The sequence below is a fragment of the Lycorma delicatula genome, chromosome 4, assembly GCF_047948215.1.
Source record: "Lycorma delicatula isolate Av1 chromosome 4, ASM4794821v1, whole genome shotgun sequence".
Lineage (NCBI taxonomy): Eukaryota > Metazoa > Arthropoda > Insecta > Hemiptera > Fulgoridae > Lycorma > Lycorma delicatula.
The window spans coordinates 205,076,469-205,095,157 of NC_134458.1; the positions used below are offsets into that span (position 1 = coordinate 205,076,469).

At 31.5% G+C, this 18,689-nt stretch overlaps 1 protein-coding gene across 8 annotated transcripts in view; it reads right to left on the reverse strand.

The window, feature by feature from the left end:
• Positions 1–11,730: 11,730 nt before the first annotated feature.
• Positions 11,731–18,689, reverse strand: part of LOC142324237 (uncharacterized) — a 64,824-nt gene continuing 57,865 nt past the window's right edge. For 6 of the 8 annotated variants that reach the window (XM_075365078.1, XM_075365082.1, XM_075365076.1 and 3 more), the window contains 2 exons: positions 17,454–17,549; positions 11,732–12,878 (listed from right to left, as the gene is read on the reverse strand). In XM_075365078.1, coding sequence (XP_075221193.1) covers positions 12,801–12,878; positions 17,454–17,549 — 174 coding nt within the window. In that variant the 3' untranslated portion in view covers positions 11,732–12,800. Of the gene's footprint in view, positions 12,879–17,453; positions 17,550–18,689 lie in introns of all 8 variants that reach the window. The other 2 variants (XM_075365075.1, XM_075365074.1) reach the window with 1 other exon arrangement.

Consider the following 18,689-nt stretch of genomic DNA (forward strand, 5'->3'; position numbering starts at 1 on the left):
ACAACCTTTACTTGACATGATATTGAACATTTAAACCACATCAGAATGTCACTGTCGATCATCGTATGATGAAATTTAAGGGACAACGTGTAATTAAACAATTTACGAGGGATAAACCAAATTAAAAGAGGATACAGAATCTGGATGTTGTACAGTGAATCAGCATACAATTTAAAATCTCAGATTTTTGTGGAAAAAATTAAGAATAAACTAAAATTAAAAATAAAGTAAAATAATCAGAGTTTTAATCAACTTCAATCTGGCGCGTCCCCAGGTGGCGGATAGGGGAAATGCTCTGTAGATATACAGAGTAGGTGGGAAATAAAATACCACCCGCGGACCAAAATGATTTAACAACAAATCCACCAGCATCTGTCTTGTATCAAGCGGCTGGATGATGGTCAGCGTCTGTTCACCAGAGGTGCGACTGTAAACCTAACCTCGAGGCTAACAACCCCGAGTGTACTCTTAGGGGGCTCGTCCTCCTAACACTTCAAAAACAAGAAATCAACAAAGACGAACATGCACAATGTAAGAGATATTACTCCAGGGAGTAACCAACCTCCCATCCATTCAAAGAGGATGAAAAGCAGGAATTCGGATTCTGGGGGCCTGCAATAATGTGCGAATGTGGATGAGTCGGAACATCCTTTAACTCTAGATAAACTACTAAAAATGAAACACAAAAACATAAATTATTTAGCTACATTCAATGTAAACTCACTCTTAAAAACTAGGAAACTCAAAATTCTCACAGACTATTTAAAGAAGAAAAACATTATGATTACAGGAAACAAGGTACACAGATGAGCACCCCTTTGACTCAGAAGGTTTTAGAATATTCAAAAGCAAACCAGGAAAAAGAGTCATGAGAAGCGTTATGCAGTTTGGCACAGGGTTCATTGTGAGTAAGAACATAATACACTCAATAGTGGAATTCAAGTCTATTAACGAGAGACTGTCAACGCTCACTCTTAAATCAACCAACAAGATTTTAATGCACAGTTAGGCAAAGAACGCAAACATAGGGGAATAGTAGGAAAATATCCTGCACACAAAAGAACCACGTTAAATGAGGATAAACTAATAAGTCTATGCAGAGAACATGGTATGGTAATGAAGTCTACGTTCTTCAAGAAACTTCCCAGAAAACAAACCACCTGGGTTTCACCTAACTCGCTCTATGGTGAGAAACAACTAGATCATGTGGCCATAAGCAGACACTCTGCTAATGAAATACTGAACATTAAAGTTGACAAGAGCGCTAATCTGGATTCTGATCACTACATATCAATAATTAAATTCAAGATAAGACCCATCAATAGAAAAAAGAAACAACACCAACCCAAGAGATACGACACACAAAAACTGACAAAAGATAATAGCTTCAAAAGTCTCCTAGAAAAGAAAACGCCAAAGAACTGGAAAGAACTATAGAAAGACATTAGAAATAGCAGAAAGCACAATCCCTCTCACCAAAAGGTGCAAACATGCCTGGTGGAATGATGAGTGCAGTGACTTACTCATCAAAAGACTGAAAGTATGGAACAGGAACAAGACCGATGATAATGAAAAACCTTTTGGTGAAATAAGAAGAATAGCATCAAAGGGATTCAAAAAAATAAGACAGCAATACCTTAAAGACCAACTCACTTCGATAGAAACAGATTTCAAGAAAAATAATAAAAGAGATTTTTACAGAACATTCAAAACCAACTTAACAAAATACAAACCACCTAGTTTACAGTTCAAAGACCCTAAAACTTCCAAAATAGCCTACAATAACATGGAAAACTGCAAAATACTTGCCGAATATTTCACCAAACTACACAATTGTGAACCACCACAGGAGATTTTTGACTTCCAAGAAATTAAGAGTCCACCTGACTCGAAACCACCAAGTCAAGAAGTCAAGGACATCATCTAACAAAAAACAATAAAGCATCAGGCTAAGACAACATAGTCGCAGAACTGTGGAAACACCCAGTGACAGTATGATAGAATGTCTGAAAGAAATTTTACAGGAGATCTGGAAAACAAACTTCCAGATCATTGGACTATGGTGTTAATACATCCATTACATAAGAAAGGTGACAAAACAAACCCAAACAATTACAAAGGAATATCCTTACTACCTGTAACTTATAAAATCCTTTCCAAAGCACTCTTAAACAGGGCTGAGACAACACTTGATCCACAACTGGGTGAATATCAGGGAAGGTTTAGGAAGGGCAGGTCATGCGTAGAACAAATACTAAACCTTAGAAGCCTGATGGATATTAAAAGAATCAGAAATTTAAAGTATGTCATAACTTTCATTGACTTTAAGAAGGCCTATGATTCCATAGACAGAGACACATTAATCAACATTTTAAGAGGACTGGGACTGGACAGTAAAACTACAGAGTTGATCAAAGCCACATTAACAAACACCACCTCCAAAGTTAAATTCATGGGAGAACTATCAGAGCCGTTTAAAATTAAAACAGGAGTAAGACAAGGAGATGGCTTATCACCGTTATTGTTAAATTGCGTTTTAGAGAATGGAGAAAGGCGATTAACACCAAAGGCCTACATCTCGGAACAAAAAACAAGAGAGTTGTTATAGACTGCTTAGGTTTTGCTGATGATATGGCGTTAATCACCGATACAATAGAACACAAGAACAAATAACAGAACTCCAAAGACAAGCAGCTAAGGCTGCCTTACAGATCTCCTTTGAGTAAACACAATACATTACAAACATCAAGAACGCGCCACAACATCGTAAAATAAACAGAAATAAAACAGCCAGAACTGACAGTTTTAAATACCTAGGAGAATGGATAACACAAAACAATAGTGAAAAAATAGCTCTAGAAAACAGATTACTCAAAATAGAAAAAGCATACAATATCACGAAGAATACCTGCAACAAGAAATCCCTTTCCTGGAACACCAAACTAAGACACTACCAAACAGTACTTAAACCAGAAATACTATATGCGGCAGAAACTACATAAAGTACATTAGAGAGAATAGAGAGAAGAATCTTACGGAAAATATTAGGCCCAAAAAACAACACAGGATTAGATTATAGACAAAGATCAAACCAAGAGCTATATTCCAATAGAAAAAATAAGATGTGATCAGGAAGAGAAGACTGCAATTATATGGACACACATACAGAATGGAGAACACCAGACTAACAAAACAGATCTTCACCCTACTAAAAACTCACAAGAACAAGATAACCTGGCTTAAAGAAATAGACAATGACCTAGTAAACAATTCAATAGACTCGGACATTTTAAAAGACAGAGCAACATTCAGAAATTAGAGTTTCAGGAGAGGAGAAAACTCACTTGTAGAAGAGGGAGAAAATGGACTCAAGAAGACAAAGAACACCACTCTAGAAAAATGAAAGAAGCATGGGCTAAAAAGTTGATTAAGCGTGCCCTCTAAATTGGCTATTCAAAAAGAAAAAAGTAAAGTAATAGAATAAAGTAAAATAAAATAAAAATTAAGAGTGGTTTTAGATCTAACAGATTAATAGACAAAAATCACAGTGTTCTTGGATAATCTCTTTTTATCTATTCAGCTGTTTGAAAAATTGAAGTAAGAAAATTTTTGCTTGCGTACAGTCAATACATTAATGATTTAATGTAGTTACACAAGCAGGGCAGTGGTTATACCACACAACCACTTTTAATTATGTAATACTATACAATTTTAGTTAAATTTGTGTTTTTAACATTTCTTACCTCTATTGTTAACCCTTGAAATACAGAGCTTTTTTGTTACAATTATTATCAAAGGGGGTTCCTAGGGCCTGCAGCAGTCGGGCTTCATTGGTACCAATAAAATATAAACTACCCATGTTAAGAACCAATATATTAAATTAATACAGTTTAATCTAAATTTTACTATATAATGCCTTTTTAGGGTTTACAATTATTAGAGTTTATTTTAAAAAAAGTGTTAGGTATTTACTTTTTTAGACATTGTTAAATAGAAACACATTCATTCAGAGTTACTTCAGAAACACAGAGTGCAGTTTACCAGTTTCTAATTGATTCTTGTACACATGTCTGTTGCAGGAACAACAATATTGAAATTGTTTGTTCACATTATATACTTTGTGCGTATAACATTGACCTCTACTCCTGGGCAGTTCTTGCCTCAGCGTCTGTACCTAATTAATTCTCTTATTCAAAATTTTCCATACCAACAATTATGTATTTGTGTTACCCATCAGTATTTCTTTCTTTAATATACAGCTTGATGAGATTCAACCAAACATCCAAAAAAAAAACTTCTTGCACCTTTCATGGAATTGTAGAAAAGATTTATATTGACTTTTTTCCTTTCTGCCTTGAGTTATGTCTTTGTTCACAGTGGAAAGCATAATTAAATTTCTCTTGGGTTTTTCTTTTATAAAATCAAATACCAAAGAAACTAACTGGTGGCCAATTTGTAGATGGATCTAAATAAAAACACAGACAAGTAGAGATCTCAGTTAGTTGTACTTCTAATAAGTGAAGGTATGTGTTGTTTACAGTTAGCTTGTAACGTCCCTGCTACTGTTAGTCTGAAATCTGTATAAAGAGTTTCAGGAGTTCAACAACAGTATAGTATTTTTTTTTTGTAGTTATCTTTCAACCAGTCTTTCAGTGGAGTTACCAACTGTTTGACAACAGCTGCGCTAGGATTAAATCCAGGTGGTGTATTTACATGTTTACCTGCATACGGTTCCATATTTAGAATATCTCAGGGTTTTCATCCATATAAATATTGAAAGGGCAATTACCACTAAAAAAGCTGAACATTTCATCTAAAGTTACATTTATTCAGAGATTATAGTCATGAAACTGTTGTTTATTTTTTCAAAAATTTCATAGAAGGTAATAAATCTATATGGAAATTGCTATGGAAAGAAGAAAATGCTCTGTGTTTGATGTGTGATCTGCCGACCTCCATGGCATGAGTGGTAGTGTCTCTGCCTTTCATCCGGAGGTCCCGGTCAGGATGGCATTTTCACACATCATTCATCTTCATCCTCTGAAGAATGCCTAACTGTGGATCCAGAGGTTAAAAAAAAAGTGTGATCTATTATGAGCTGCTAAAACCTGGCGAAACCGTTAATACTGAATGCTACAGACAACAAATGACTTATGACTTATTTGAATCAAGCATTGCGTGAAAAACAACTAGAATATCAAAAAAGGCAACACAGTGATGTTGCTTCATCATAATGCACAATCACACACAGCAAAACTGGTCAAGGAAATGATTGAGGTGTTCAGTTGGGAAATACTTCACAAGCAGTTTACTCATCAGACTTGGCTCTGTCCGACTACTATTTATTTGTATCGATGGGACACGCACTTGCTGAGCAGCGCTTCACTTCTTATGAAGATATACAAAAATGGCTTGATGACTAGTTTGCCTCAAAAGATAAACAGTTTTTGGAGTGGCATTCATAAATTGTCAGAGATGGGAAAAATATATAGCTGACAATATTTTGAATGAAATATTTTTTTTCATTTTCATATAATAAATGTGTATTTTCTATACAAAAATTCCAGTTTCATATTTACACTTCTGGTATGTATGACCAATCAGACTTGGCCACAAATCTTTTGGATCTCTTCTTTAGTTTCCTCACTACTACTTCTCACTAGTATTATCATCACGATTTTGTTCACTTCTAAAGCCTATAAACATCTTCATATTCACTCACTCCTACTTCCCCATTAACACTTGCATGTTCATTAACAGATTCCAAATCTTCTGTAACTCTTTTTACAGATAAATCAAGATTGCTGGAGCTCTTTTACTCGTGCATAAACAAAAGATACTAATAATAAAAAAAAACCAATGTACAACAAATATCTGATGGCTGTAAATGAAATATTAACTGATGAAAATTGCAGGTTTACCACAACACTAACAAAATATTATGGTTTCACAAAACTACCAGTATATCAAAGAATGAAAACAGTGCATTATAATTCTATTTCTGATGAACTTGTGAATTTAAGCAGTTAAGTTCACTCTTCCGAAGCGAGTGAAAAGTTTTTAAAACTCCCAAAAATCTATCAGGATAGCATAAAGCTAGGAAGGGTTAGGGCTAGGAAGCAGATGGCATAACAACGGGTTGCTCGGAAGCCACAACTATATGGTTTGTTTGTTTTTTACTCAAGATTAATAATCTTGTCATTTCTGACACAAACTCATATACCATGGTTTTTCCTGATATGTACTTTTTTTTGTGTTAGTTAATGCCAACCAACCACTCAATTTTCATTGTAATTATTCTGATTCACGTGATAGAAAATTAAAATAAAACACCTCTGCACAAACTTTAATTATTTTAGAATAAAATTGAACCCTTTAATAATGAAAAAGATGAGTTATCATGTAGACTGAGCTGAGTTATTTATGAACCCTGCTACATAGTGCTGAGAATCAAGTGTTTTACTTATACAAAATGCCTGTCACAATTTTAAGTTTTTGGTACACTTTGCAAATCATGCCAATTATTTTTTGTTTTTACTGAAAACAATTACAGTTCAAAGAAATAAATTAAAATAGAAATTGTTGAATAAGGCAGAAGCAAATACAATAAAATTAACAATTAAATAAAGGATAGTTTTCATAAAACTTTTATGTACATAAATAACAAGTCAAGAAAATTAAATTTTTTTTAAACGAGAAAGTATGGCTGATTTTGTAATTGAAATTTCTTCTGAAATAAAAAATGTATGGTGAATGTAATATGACAATTTTGGATTTTCTGCTGTAATTTGCTATAGGTAGATCTTTCTTTACATTCCTGTATTCCAGTAATCATCTAACATTTCTGTATTCAATTTTCCCTGGTATCGTGTTTCCATTGTAGATATTTCCTGGTGAAAGTGTTCTTCACTGATAATGCAGAGATTGTCAGGGAAAAAATTCAAATCTGAATGTAAGAAATGGATTTTGAGTGACATGTTACACCAAAGTTCTTTGTAAATTTGAAAGAGTTCACTCAAAAGTTCTCTGTAGTTACTTACCAGCCTTATGGCTTCTAAGAAAGTTGTTTACCACATTTTGAAATGATTGCAGCAACCTCACTGAAACAATTCTTCGAATGCCAGATCACTTAGTTTTCTTATTTGTGGTCCAACAAATATACCCTTAGTTTATTTTAGCATCACTTATATTAGGGAATTGTTTTTTAGAAACTGAAACCCTGCACCATTATGATGCATTGCTTTAACAAAATTTTTGAATATACTTAATGTGTAGTGGCAGAAGATAAGACTGCCTGACAACATTCTTCTACTACAGTCAGTACATCTCTCTTTGGCAACCATTCTTTATGTAATGGTTTTTCTTATCACTGTTGTCCCACTCGCACAAAAAGCAACAGAACTTAAGTGTACTCAAGTTACAGTCCAAGTAAAGCGCTATTACTTTCAGATCTCCACAAATACGCCATAAATATTTCTCATACTGAATCCTGCTCAATACAAGTTTCATATTTTCATAAGACTATGTGAACAGCATATGGTAATTGTATTGACAAGTACTTATTTTCAATTTGAAGTAGAAAAGCTTTCAAACTAAGCTTTGATGAATCAATAAAATGTCGCTATTCATCAAGGGGTGCATATGTCCAAAAGCTTTTGGTACAGAGAAGAAATGTTCAAATTCTGACTGACTTGTAACAGAAAACAATTGTAAAAGATGCCATCCTTTTCATTCTTGATGCCAGTACTTCTGTTTGATTTTTTGATAAATTTAGATCACGAACCAATCATTTAATTCTTCATCGCCTGATAAGTTAGCACAATATTCGACATTTTCATCTTAAGTTTCATGTTTCTGGTGGTACTGGAATTGGAAGCTCTTTGCTATATGGCACTTGCTGCATGGCATATTTAACAGTACGTCTAGTTTTAGCTGTTATCCCAGATATTATTAGATAAAAATAACAGTTTGTGTTGTGATTCTTTGGTTCTCTCTTAAATCATTGAAATTGCATTCACTTCAACAACAAAACAAAAGTCAGCTACAAAACTGTGACACACAGTTACACAAAAACTCACACTTGAATTGAGAGTAAAAATATTTCTCTAGTCTGCATGGACAGTTTATAAATAATGCGGCAGAAATAACTAATGAGTGGATGATATGTTTATAAAGATAAAATAGGAAGAAAGTCACATTCTCGTTCATTTTAATTAGTGTGTAAATATTAAACATAATGACTAATGTCTAACAAAGCTATTTATTTGATTAATAACGCTATGCTATGGAGTTCATGCATGATACTACGTGAAAATAAGAATGGTAATTATAAAAAACTAAGCCTGACAGAAGAATTCTGATTTCATATTTGAAATCAGCATGAAAAATACTATAAGAATCAGTTTATTCACTCATTTAACAAAATCATTGTTGATGAAGTACACATCAATAAGTATTAGAAAAAAACTTATAACCTTTTTATTTTCACTATGATCAGAGACCTTGCCGACTGTGAGCGCATATATAAAAGGGGATGAGAATTTAATAATAGTAGGAGATTGGAATGTAAGCATCTGAAAAGCCAAATAAAGAAATATAGTAGGTGAATACAAGTTTTGCATGAAGTATAATTTAATAATCATAATAGATTGGGGTTTAAAAACCTAAAGAAAGTGTCAGATGAATCTGTAGAGAAGCCTGAGGAAGAGGAGGTAAAGAAGATTTTTGAGGAGAGTATCGCAAGAGATCTGAGTAAAAAAGATAAGGTCATATTCAAGAAGAATGGGAGAATGTAAAAAGGAAATTCTTAAATCAGTAAAAGTAAACTTAGGTGGAAAAGGATATATGTCAGAGGATATATTGCAGCTGATGAACGTACAAAGTATAAGAATGCTAGTGGAACTAACAATAATTAAGAAATACTATAAACAGGAAGTGTAAATTAGTGAGAAAATTTGGTAAAATAGACTGAGCATACAGGAAAAGGTTAAAATCTAATAATGTGTTAAAAGATTGTATGCTGATTTATAATGCGAAATAAAAGGTAGATAGGTAGGTGGAATATATTTTAGTTATATGGAGGGAAATTAATTAGAAACTGGTGTTATAGAGGAGTAGGATGAAAAGGGAGATCTGAAGCAATAGAGTTCTATATAGAAGAATTGAGAGGAGAATGGAAGAAGCGACAAATTTGGTTTCACGAAAAATATAGGATCAAAGGAAGTAATTTTAGCAGTTTAATAGTAGAAGGAAGATTAAAGAAAAACCAATATACAGGATGATTCAAAGAAACGGGAAATTTTGAAAGTTGTGTTGGAAGCCGTGGATGATTGGTACCACTTGATAAGTGGCGCCAGCCTCTCTAACCTAACCTGCCATTTAGTTGTCATGGATCCTTGAAGTGGTGTGCAACGTGCATTTGCTATCAAAGCGTTTTACAAAAACAATGACAGTGTGGAGGGAGCACGTAGAGAATTTCACCCTCATTTTAATCTGGGACGGCACGACTGTTTCCATCAGCACATGCAATTAAAACACGGGTATCTAATTTTGAGGAAACTGGTTCGGCAATGAAAAAAAAACCTCCAGTCTGTGAGCGAACTGTCCATACACTACAGAATGTTCAAGCTTTACAAGACGCTGTCACACGAAGTCCACATCGGTCAATCCGTCGACTCTCAGCATCTTTACAATTGCATAGTTCCAAGTGTTCGAAGAATGTTAGTGAAGGACTTGCAATTCCATCCGTACAAGTTGCAGATCGTCCAGGAACTGAAACCGAACGATGCAGTTGTGCGAGCACAATTCTGTAATGTAATGCTTCAGAAGATAAATGATAGTTTGTTCACGAACTGTGGATGTCAGACAAAGCGCATTTCCACCTCAGTGGATTTGTTTACAAGCAAAATTTCAGATACTGGGCACAAGAAAATCCTACGCAGCTACACCAGCATCCGTTGCACAGCCAGAAAGTGACCGTATGGTGTGCTGTGTCATCTTATGGTGTTATAGGCCCTTATTTTTTTTAAGGATGACAACGGTCTTGCGATTACAGTGACGTCGGCTCGTTATGTAGCCATGCTTGAAACCTTTGTTGTGGAACAACAAAAGAGATTTCCACTAATTTTTAACACAGCCTGGTTTCAACAAGACGGAGGAGCAACGTCACATACTGCACGAATATCGATGGCAGCTGTACGCCGATTGTCTGAACAACGTGTCATTTCACGAAATGGTGACATTAGATGGCCTCCCAGATCGCCTGATCTCTCTGCTTGCGATTACTTTTTGTGGGGTCACCTTAAAAGCAAAGTGTTCCACAGCAGACCTGCTACAACGGAAGAACTGAAGGCAAAGATTCGAGAAGCAATTGCGGAAATTCCAGTTGAGATGTTACATCAAACCATGAACAATTTAACGAAGAGACTTTGTGAGCGTTTACGTAGAAGAGGTCACCTGCAAGATGTCATCTTTAAAAAATAAACTAAAATGTATATATCCTAAAATGAATTTTATTTCAAGTAACTTAAACATTTTCTAAAAAAATTTCATTAATGTTATTTAATTTTTTTAATTTCCTGTTTCTTTGAATCACCTGTACATGGGATTTATAGAATTTGTATAAGCATTTGACTGACAGACTGGAATAAAATGTTCAGCATTTTAAAAAGTTTAGGATCAAGTATAGAAAAAGCATTTTGATAACAAGCTGGAATAACATGTTCAACATTTTAACATATAAATTTTAAGATTCAAGTAGAGATATAGAAGAACAATTGCTAACATTTACAGGAACCAAACTGCAACAGTAATAATCAAAGAGCATAAGAAAGATGTAGTAATAAAGAGGAGCCTCATTTAGAAGAAACAGTGAATGGCATGGATGAAGTCCTTCGCAAGAACTACCGCATGAAAATAAACAATAACAAAACAAAAGTAATGAAATGTAGTAAAAATAAGGTAGATGGAGTACTGAATATAAAAAAAGGATGAGAAAAGACTAAAGAGGTAGAAGAATTTTGTTATTTGGGAAACTATTAAAGATAGATGAAGCAAGAGCAATATAAAATGCTGAATAGCACGAGCTTTCAGTTAGAAATGTAATTTGCTTACATCAAAAATTAATTTAAACATCAGGAAAGCATTTTTAAAATTATGTTTGGAGCGTAGTTTTACATATAAGCTTTTGAATGTGGTGTTATAGGATAATGTTAAAAATCAGGTGGGTGGATAAAATGATAAATTGTTAAAGAAAGAAGCATTTAGCAAAATACAGGTAAAAGTGGAGAGACTTAAAGGCCACATCTTAAAGACATCCTGTAATGGTTGTTTTGATATTGGAGGGACGGGTAGATGGGAAAAATTGTGCAGGCAGGCAATGTTTCGAATGTGTAAACAGATTGTTAGGGATGTAGGATGTAGGGGTATACTGAAAAGAAGCAACTAGCACTAGATAGGAAATCTTCGAGAGCTGCATCAAACCAGTCAAATGACAAAAAACCTTTTTATTAAAATGAGAAATTCAGATTTTTAATTAAGTAAATGTGTCTTCAATTAAAAATGCTCTTCAAAATAAAAAAAATATTACTAAGAAATATTAAAGGCAGTGAGAACATGCCACGTTAGGAATTAAAACCATATTTAATACAAGAAATATTGTTTATAGAAGACTTTCACAGAGTAATCAAAATAAAACCATAATAATTATCATTATTATTATTTAGGCAATACTATGGTGATATGTATGTTAACTATAAAATTATACAGATTTATATTTTGGATTAAACTATAATGTACTTTACCATAAATGTTTTTGAAACATTCTCCATTTTACTTCTCTGCTAATTAAACTTCTGATAAACTACTTGGATTAAGAGCTTTGTATTAAAAATTTGATTTTGTAGTACAATGTAAAAATTCTGCTAAGTTTTTACAGTTGGTCTGACTTTTTACTTTTTGAAATATTACTACTTATATGTCGGCACATTATCATCAATGAAATTTTTTTTAGTCTAATACAAAACAGTAGAGACCACAATCATCATATTTGCATCTTATCCAATGATGCTATAAACAATTTTTACTGTACAATGGAATTTATTTTAGCGAAACATACATGGCAACAAAATAAACATTTCCTCACATACTACACAAACAGTAAAAATTAAATTAACAAATAAAATAAAAGATAACAAATAATTTAAAAAAAATTTATCTTTCTCATGAAATAACATAAATATAATCATAAAAACATTTAACCATATATGTAAAAGCTTTTCTTTTAATAAAATATATTTTATGTATACTCAACATCTATATACCTACTACTATTAGTTATTATAACAATATGGTTAAATGTATTTTTTACACATAAAACAATAAAATACACACTATATTTAACTAGGCAAATATAGGCTACCTACACTTCACAAGTTTCATTAACTTAAAAAACAAAGTATTAAAAAAATAAAAAACAATCTACTTAAAAATAAATTATGAAATAAACTTAATGCAGATTCAATAAAAAATTCCCTTGCTTTTTCAATAAAAAATAGAAACAAAATAATTTTACAAAAATTATGAAAATATTGTTTATGATACGAATACGTAAAAATCCGTACATAAACTTACCATCTATCCAAATTTACTACACAATATAAAAAAATACCAATATTTCAGTAAGATACAACAAAATACAGGGTTAAAATAATTAAAATTTATTATAATTTATGGTAAAACTTATATTTAAATATTTACACTTTCTAAAATATAATAAAATATTTGTGTCTTTTATTTTACTATTACTGATTTTGTAAGTTTTCTTTAAAAGTTTCCAACTTTTGGCAAAATTGAAAATGAACGTTATTCCAGTCCTTTGTCTGAAACAAAATGAAGTAAAAAGTTGAAATTAATGATAAATTTAAATTCACATATTGTATAAATTAAAACCTTTTAACCAGACATTATTTCTTCTAACCATATTCATGTTTCATTTAATCTTAATCAGTTATCTATTTGTAATAGTAGTATGGTAATCAGATTCTCATCACTAATTGCAGTTTGAATTAATTGACAAATGCAATAATGATTGAAAATAATCCTCTTATACATATTTGTATGTTTTAATGCAATGTATACATTTTTGCAGAGAAACTTATAATTACTATTAAGCAAAACTTAAGTTGTCTGGAATGTGGTGGTAATTAATTTGCTTTAAGCAGGATGACTTGCTAAATTTCTATTTCACAATACAACATTTGACAGTGAAGACAAACAAAATATCTTGAAATATTTTGTATTTGAAAACTGTTCTGCCATAAACTGAAAGAAATGCAAAGGAAGTTTCTTTACAAAATAAAAAATGAATAATTGGTGCTTTTGACTTCCAACACAAACACCCCAATAACATCATCAGAATATCACCCTCCCATAATAAAATTAGTCTACAAAGCACTGGGCAAGATGAATTACAAAGCAACAGGAGAACATCAGATCTTTTGTAGAGATCTGGAAACAGCTTGTCAAATTACTACCAGAACACTGGACACAACAGCCCTATCCATCCGCTATACAAGGGACAAAACAGAACCTAATAATTACAAGGGAATCTCACTCAACATACAGAATTCAATTAAGAATCATCCTAATCAGGATCGTTTCACAAGAACTAGGAGAATACAAGGTAGGTTTCAGACCCTGGAGGAGCTGGCCAGACCAGATCATGAATCAAGCTAATAATGGGTTGCAATAGGAAAAGAAACAGAGACATGGTGATAACATTTGTAGATTTCAAGAAAGCTTACACTGCACCCACAAGGAATCTTTAGTAAAAATTCTAAGATATCGCTGACTACATAGTAAATAAACATGATAAAAACCTGACCCTCAAACACAAAGTTGAAGGTAAAATTTAGAGTTTAGCTCTGAACAATTTGAGATCAAAACAGGGAATGGCTAAAAAAAATGTCCCCAAAGTAAAAATAGGCCAAAAAATCAAAACAAACTGTCTTTTTGTAGACAACTTAAATGCCTATCAATAAATCCAAAAATAAGACACTACAAGTTACAAAACCACAAGCCATTTATGCAGCAGAAACACTTCCACCTCAATGAACAATGAAAGACAAATTCCAGGAAATCAAAATAATTTGAAGAACCTATATCAATAAAAAGTTCCAGAAAAATGGGCAGTGGTGCCTAACAGTCAAAGTTAGAACCCATCACTGATACCATGCATAAGAGACTAGGATTCTTTGTACATATCATGAGGATGCTTCAAGACTTGAAAAACACCAAGACAGGATTGCAGATGGATCAGAGAAATAAGAAAGAATCTGAAGGAAACTGGCCTTACACCAAACAAACAAACATTAAATTAAACAAGAAAATCAAAAACAAAACTCTTTGCATTCACAAGTAAAAAAAAAACTTTACTTGTAAACATCAATTCTGCTTTAATTTTCTATTTTGGCATGTTCATTACTCTTATTAGATGGTGTAATCGTGTGTGTAGATGAAATTATAAAGCCATTCTTTTATGTATTTCAGCCTATTTTCTTTTCTTGAGACTATTTAACCACACCACACCACACTTTATATATATATATATATATATATATATATATATATATTATCTGATTTATTTAAAATTTCTTGTCAATGTATTACCAACTTAATGCTTATAAGAATGTCCCTATCAAATTCTGTCTGAAGATTTTTACATATGTAAAATCGGTTAATTATTTCTAAATTATTTTCCAAACCAGTTATGTTAGTCAAGAAATAACAAGAAACCTATTCATTTAAAAATAAAAAAATAGTTTTCTTGAATGTTGCAAACCTGAAATGTTTTTCACAATTATTGCATTTTATTTTAAATACCTGAAGAATCATATTTATTTTTTACAATTCTATTATTATAATATTTTAAATGTTTTATATGATTATCAGGTTTATATTTTTTTCCATTATAAGCATTAAAATTTTATTTATAATATATATAAAATTTATTTATTATTTATTTACATATAATACATATAAAAAATATAATTCCAATCAATGAATGAGGTATAACCATTTTTTAAAAATGGATAAGGTTTTTAAAAATATTAATTTTCTGAGACCAAGGATGGTTGGAATTTTTATTCCTATAATAATTTCATTTGAGGTAGGTTTTTTATATACTCCAGGTATTTGATTTTCATCTATTTTAATGTTTACGTCTAGATATTTTATTTTTCTATGTTTTATTTCATATGTTAATTTCAATTTAAATTATTTTGTGTTCATTATTTATACTTTGTTCATATATAACTAAAACATCATCTATGTATCTGACCCATAATAAAATTTTATTGCACATGATTTATACCATAGACAATTTTACTTTTAAAGTCTTTTAGACAAATTTCTGTTACTACCGCAGATAAGGGGAAACCGCAGATAAGTTGTTTTCTTATGTGTAACTATTGTGTGTAGTTGTATATGAACAAAGGTATAAATAATGAACACAAAATAATTTTAAATAAATTAATTATTTTCATGAAACTTTGAAATTTACATATTTAATAGAACATAAAATAAAAATATTTACATGTAGATATTAAAATAAATAATCAAATAGTAACTGGAGTAATCAAAACAAGACAAATTATTACTCTGCCATTATATAATTCCTACCAGTTTAGTTTGATGTATCTTAGAAGGAGGTAGGTGCTTACCCCGCAGCAAACCATAAATAAGGATAGCTCAAATTCAAGGTTGTTTGATATCTGTGGAATAACATCAAGATGTTAACTCCATATATATTATGTTTCTTTTCCATAAGTATGCAAGGATTTTCATCAGACCATTAAATACTATTATGATGTTTAACTAGACCAATTTGAAGCATGCTTCATCAAACTCACACTGAGCTAAAAAAATCAAATTTGTTTTAAAAGAATTAACTTCATGAAACTCCACCTTTCTATCTGACACTGCCGATTGATGAAATTTTGCACAGTTACTAAGTTCAGGTGACAATACAATATTCCACCATTACTTTTGCAAACATGCTGGAGTAAATTAAGGATAAATTGCAAAATCTGCACAACTGCTATGTGGGGATTAAGGGGTCACACATAGGGGTTTTAGAGAACTGTATGAGAACGGCATATTATTGGTAATAGACTTTGGCAGAGGCAGCCCTCACGTAATATAGCCAAAAGTCATTAAATTAGACTTTGGCAGAGACAGCCCTCACATGTAATATAGCCAAGTCATTAAATTTCCTGCCCTCTATTAACTACAGAACTGCTGAATGCCAAATGCTGCCACTGGGCATCAACTGTCCATAAAATGCAAGGCAGCACTGTAAATTAAAGAGCTGAAGGTCAAGCGTATGTCACCTTAGACGAGTTGCAGAACAATTGGACAACTCCAAATTTAACAGGAACAAAACCTTGCAATAATGATGCATTATACGAGATGGTTTGAATGATCTTTTATACTCATGAAAACATTGAAATAAAAACTTTGTATAGTAAATGTAAGATTGAAAATTTGTTTGATATTTTATAAATACATTAGAAATTTCAATATATGATCTTTTGAAATCCAAATTAACCTACTAATTAAACTCATGCAATGTATAATTTGATTAAAGTAATAAAACAAGTAGCAAGTTTATCTGATACAAGTTTATTTGAACATTTCTTCAAATTTTATATTCAGCTTAATCAAATGTGTTAATTGCAGTATTATTTTTTCAAAAGAAAGGTGTAAAAACTTGTCCTTGTGTTAGTATTTTAACAGAATTTTCTTAATATAGTTACAACTGAAATGAAGTACATATGCCGATTGCTATCTGCTTCAAAACAAAAATTCTGTTTTAAATAAGTTAAGCTAGTTGTTTAAGTATGTCATTATTACATTTGAAGAGGTAAGTTAAGAATCTAATGAACGGCCTGGAATTAAATATCTTTTTTATAGTGCTATGTACATTTACAGACACAAACCATTTACATAACATTAACCCGTTCAGCCAGCATGCAAGGATTACAATACCCATAAACATTTGGCAAACCCAAAAGCAAGTATCTAATGGTACATCAAATTTTGATAACCTCAGAAGAGGTTAACATTCTTGATAAGATTTCCTGGGTTTTACAAAATCTCAATATTCCCATACAATTATGAATGGCTTCAGGGAACATTAAAATGTTGGGAGTACCTGAAGCACTTATTAAAACTATCTTCTTGCAGATAATCATAAACAATGTCGAGTGCAATCAATCTACAGTTACAAATAAGGAATTATAATACCCATATAATAAAGGATCACAAATATTAGAAAAAGAATTTATCTGCCGTAAATTACGTAGTTTAGCTGTGATTAAAATTACGCAAAACTTCAGGTATCTAAAAAAAAAGTTATTAATTAAAATAGACAAATTAAGCAACAGAAAACTTACAGCACATATTTCACTGCAATAAGCAGTAGAGCAACACTTCGAACACATTAAAGTTGCTGTACTTCGGCACACTTCACATTCAAATGCATCAATCGCCTGTTGAAAAAAAAAAAATTGGTGCATGATCATTGTGTTTCAGCAATGCAAGTTTTATAGATGAAAATTGTTACTGAAACGTGCATAAACATACATGCATGCATGCAAACACATACAAATTTAAACATTTCAGAAATAAAATTCAGACTACACACACAGCTCCTTAAAACAGTAAAGCAAGTGAAACAATTAAAAGCAAAAAAAAAAAATACACAGTGGCCTTTTTTTTAAAGTTAAACACAAATTTAAAAAAATATGGTCAGTAACTTAAATTGCTTAAAATATCATGACAATTTAAAATTTATTTAAAATTAAAATTAATATTAGGCTATTATTTGTTATGTTCTTAGATCACAGCAAAAGTTTTTTTAGATTAACAAGAAAAAGTTAACCCTCCATCGGTCGCTTAAAATTTGAATCGCCGACTCTTGCTCAGCAGAGGTTTCGTCCGAGTTACACAATAATGTACAAAATGTAAAGAAAATGCTTATTTTTATAATCAAACTTTTATAAAAATCCAGATATATGTTTAACAAAATAGTATAATATAAAAAAAGGTTTTTTATATTATAAAATGTATATATTATTTAGTTATTGTGAAAAATTACGTTTACAATTATTATATGAAATAAATATATTTTATACAAAAGTATGTAAAAACTATGTTCGAAAATAGTATAAGAATTCTTATACTATTAAAGTATAAGAAAATAGTATAACAAATACAAGTGTAAAATATATGCTTTAAAACAATTATTCAAAAATAATAATTATCAGGAAATATAAAATTTGTAATTGTAAATGTTGCTAAAAGTTGAAATATACTTGATATGAAAAAAATGTAAAGGCGTACATTCAAGAACATTGCTTACACATGGAAATATTGTGGAAAAACTACAGATAAAATATATTGTAAAAGGAAAATACTTAAAAACATGTATAACGACGCCAGCCATCAATTAATTGTTTTGATTGTCATTCATGGCTAGGTTGGCCAAAAGCAAAGCCTTAAAAAGGCTTAGACAGATGAATCACTGTCTACTGGAATTTCTTCATCTTCATCACTGGAATTAGCACACTTGGCACACTGTACTGCAGAATGCTCTCGGCATATGAAAAGCTTGCACTGAACACACCTTG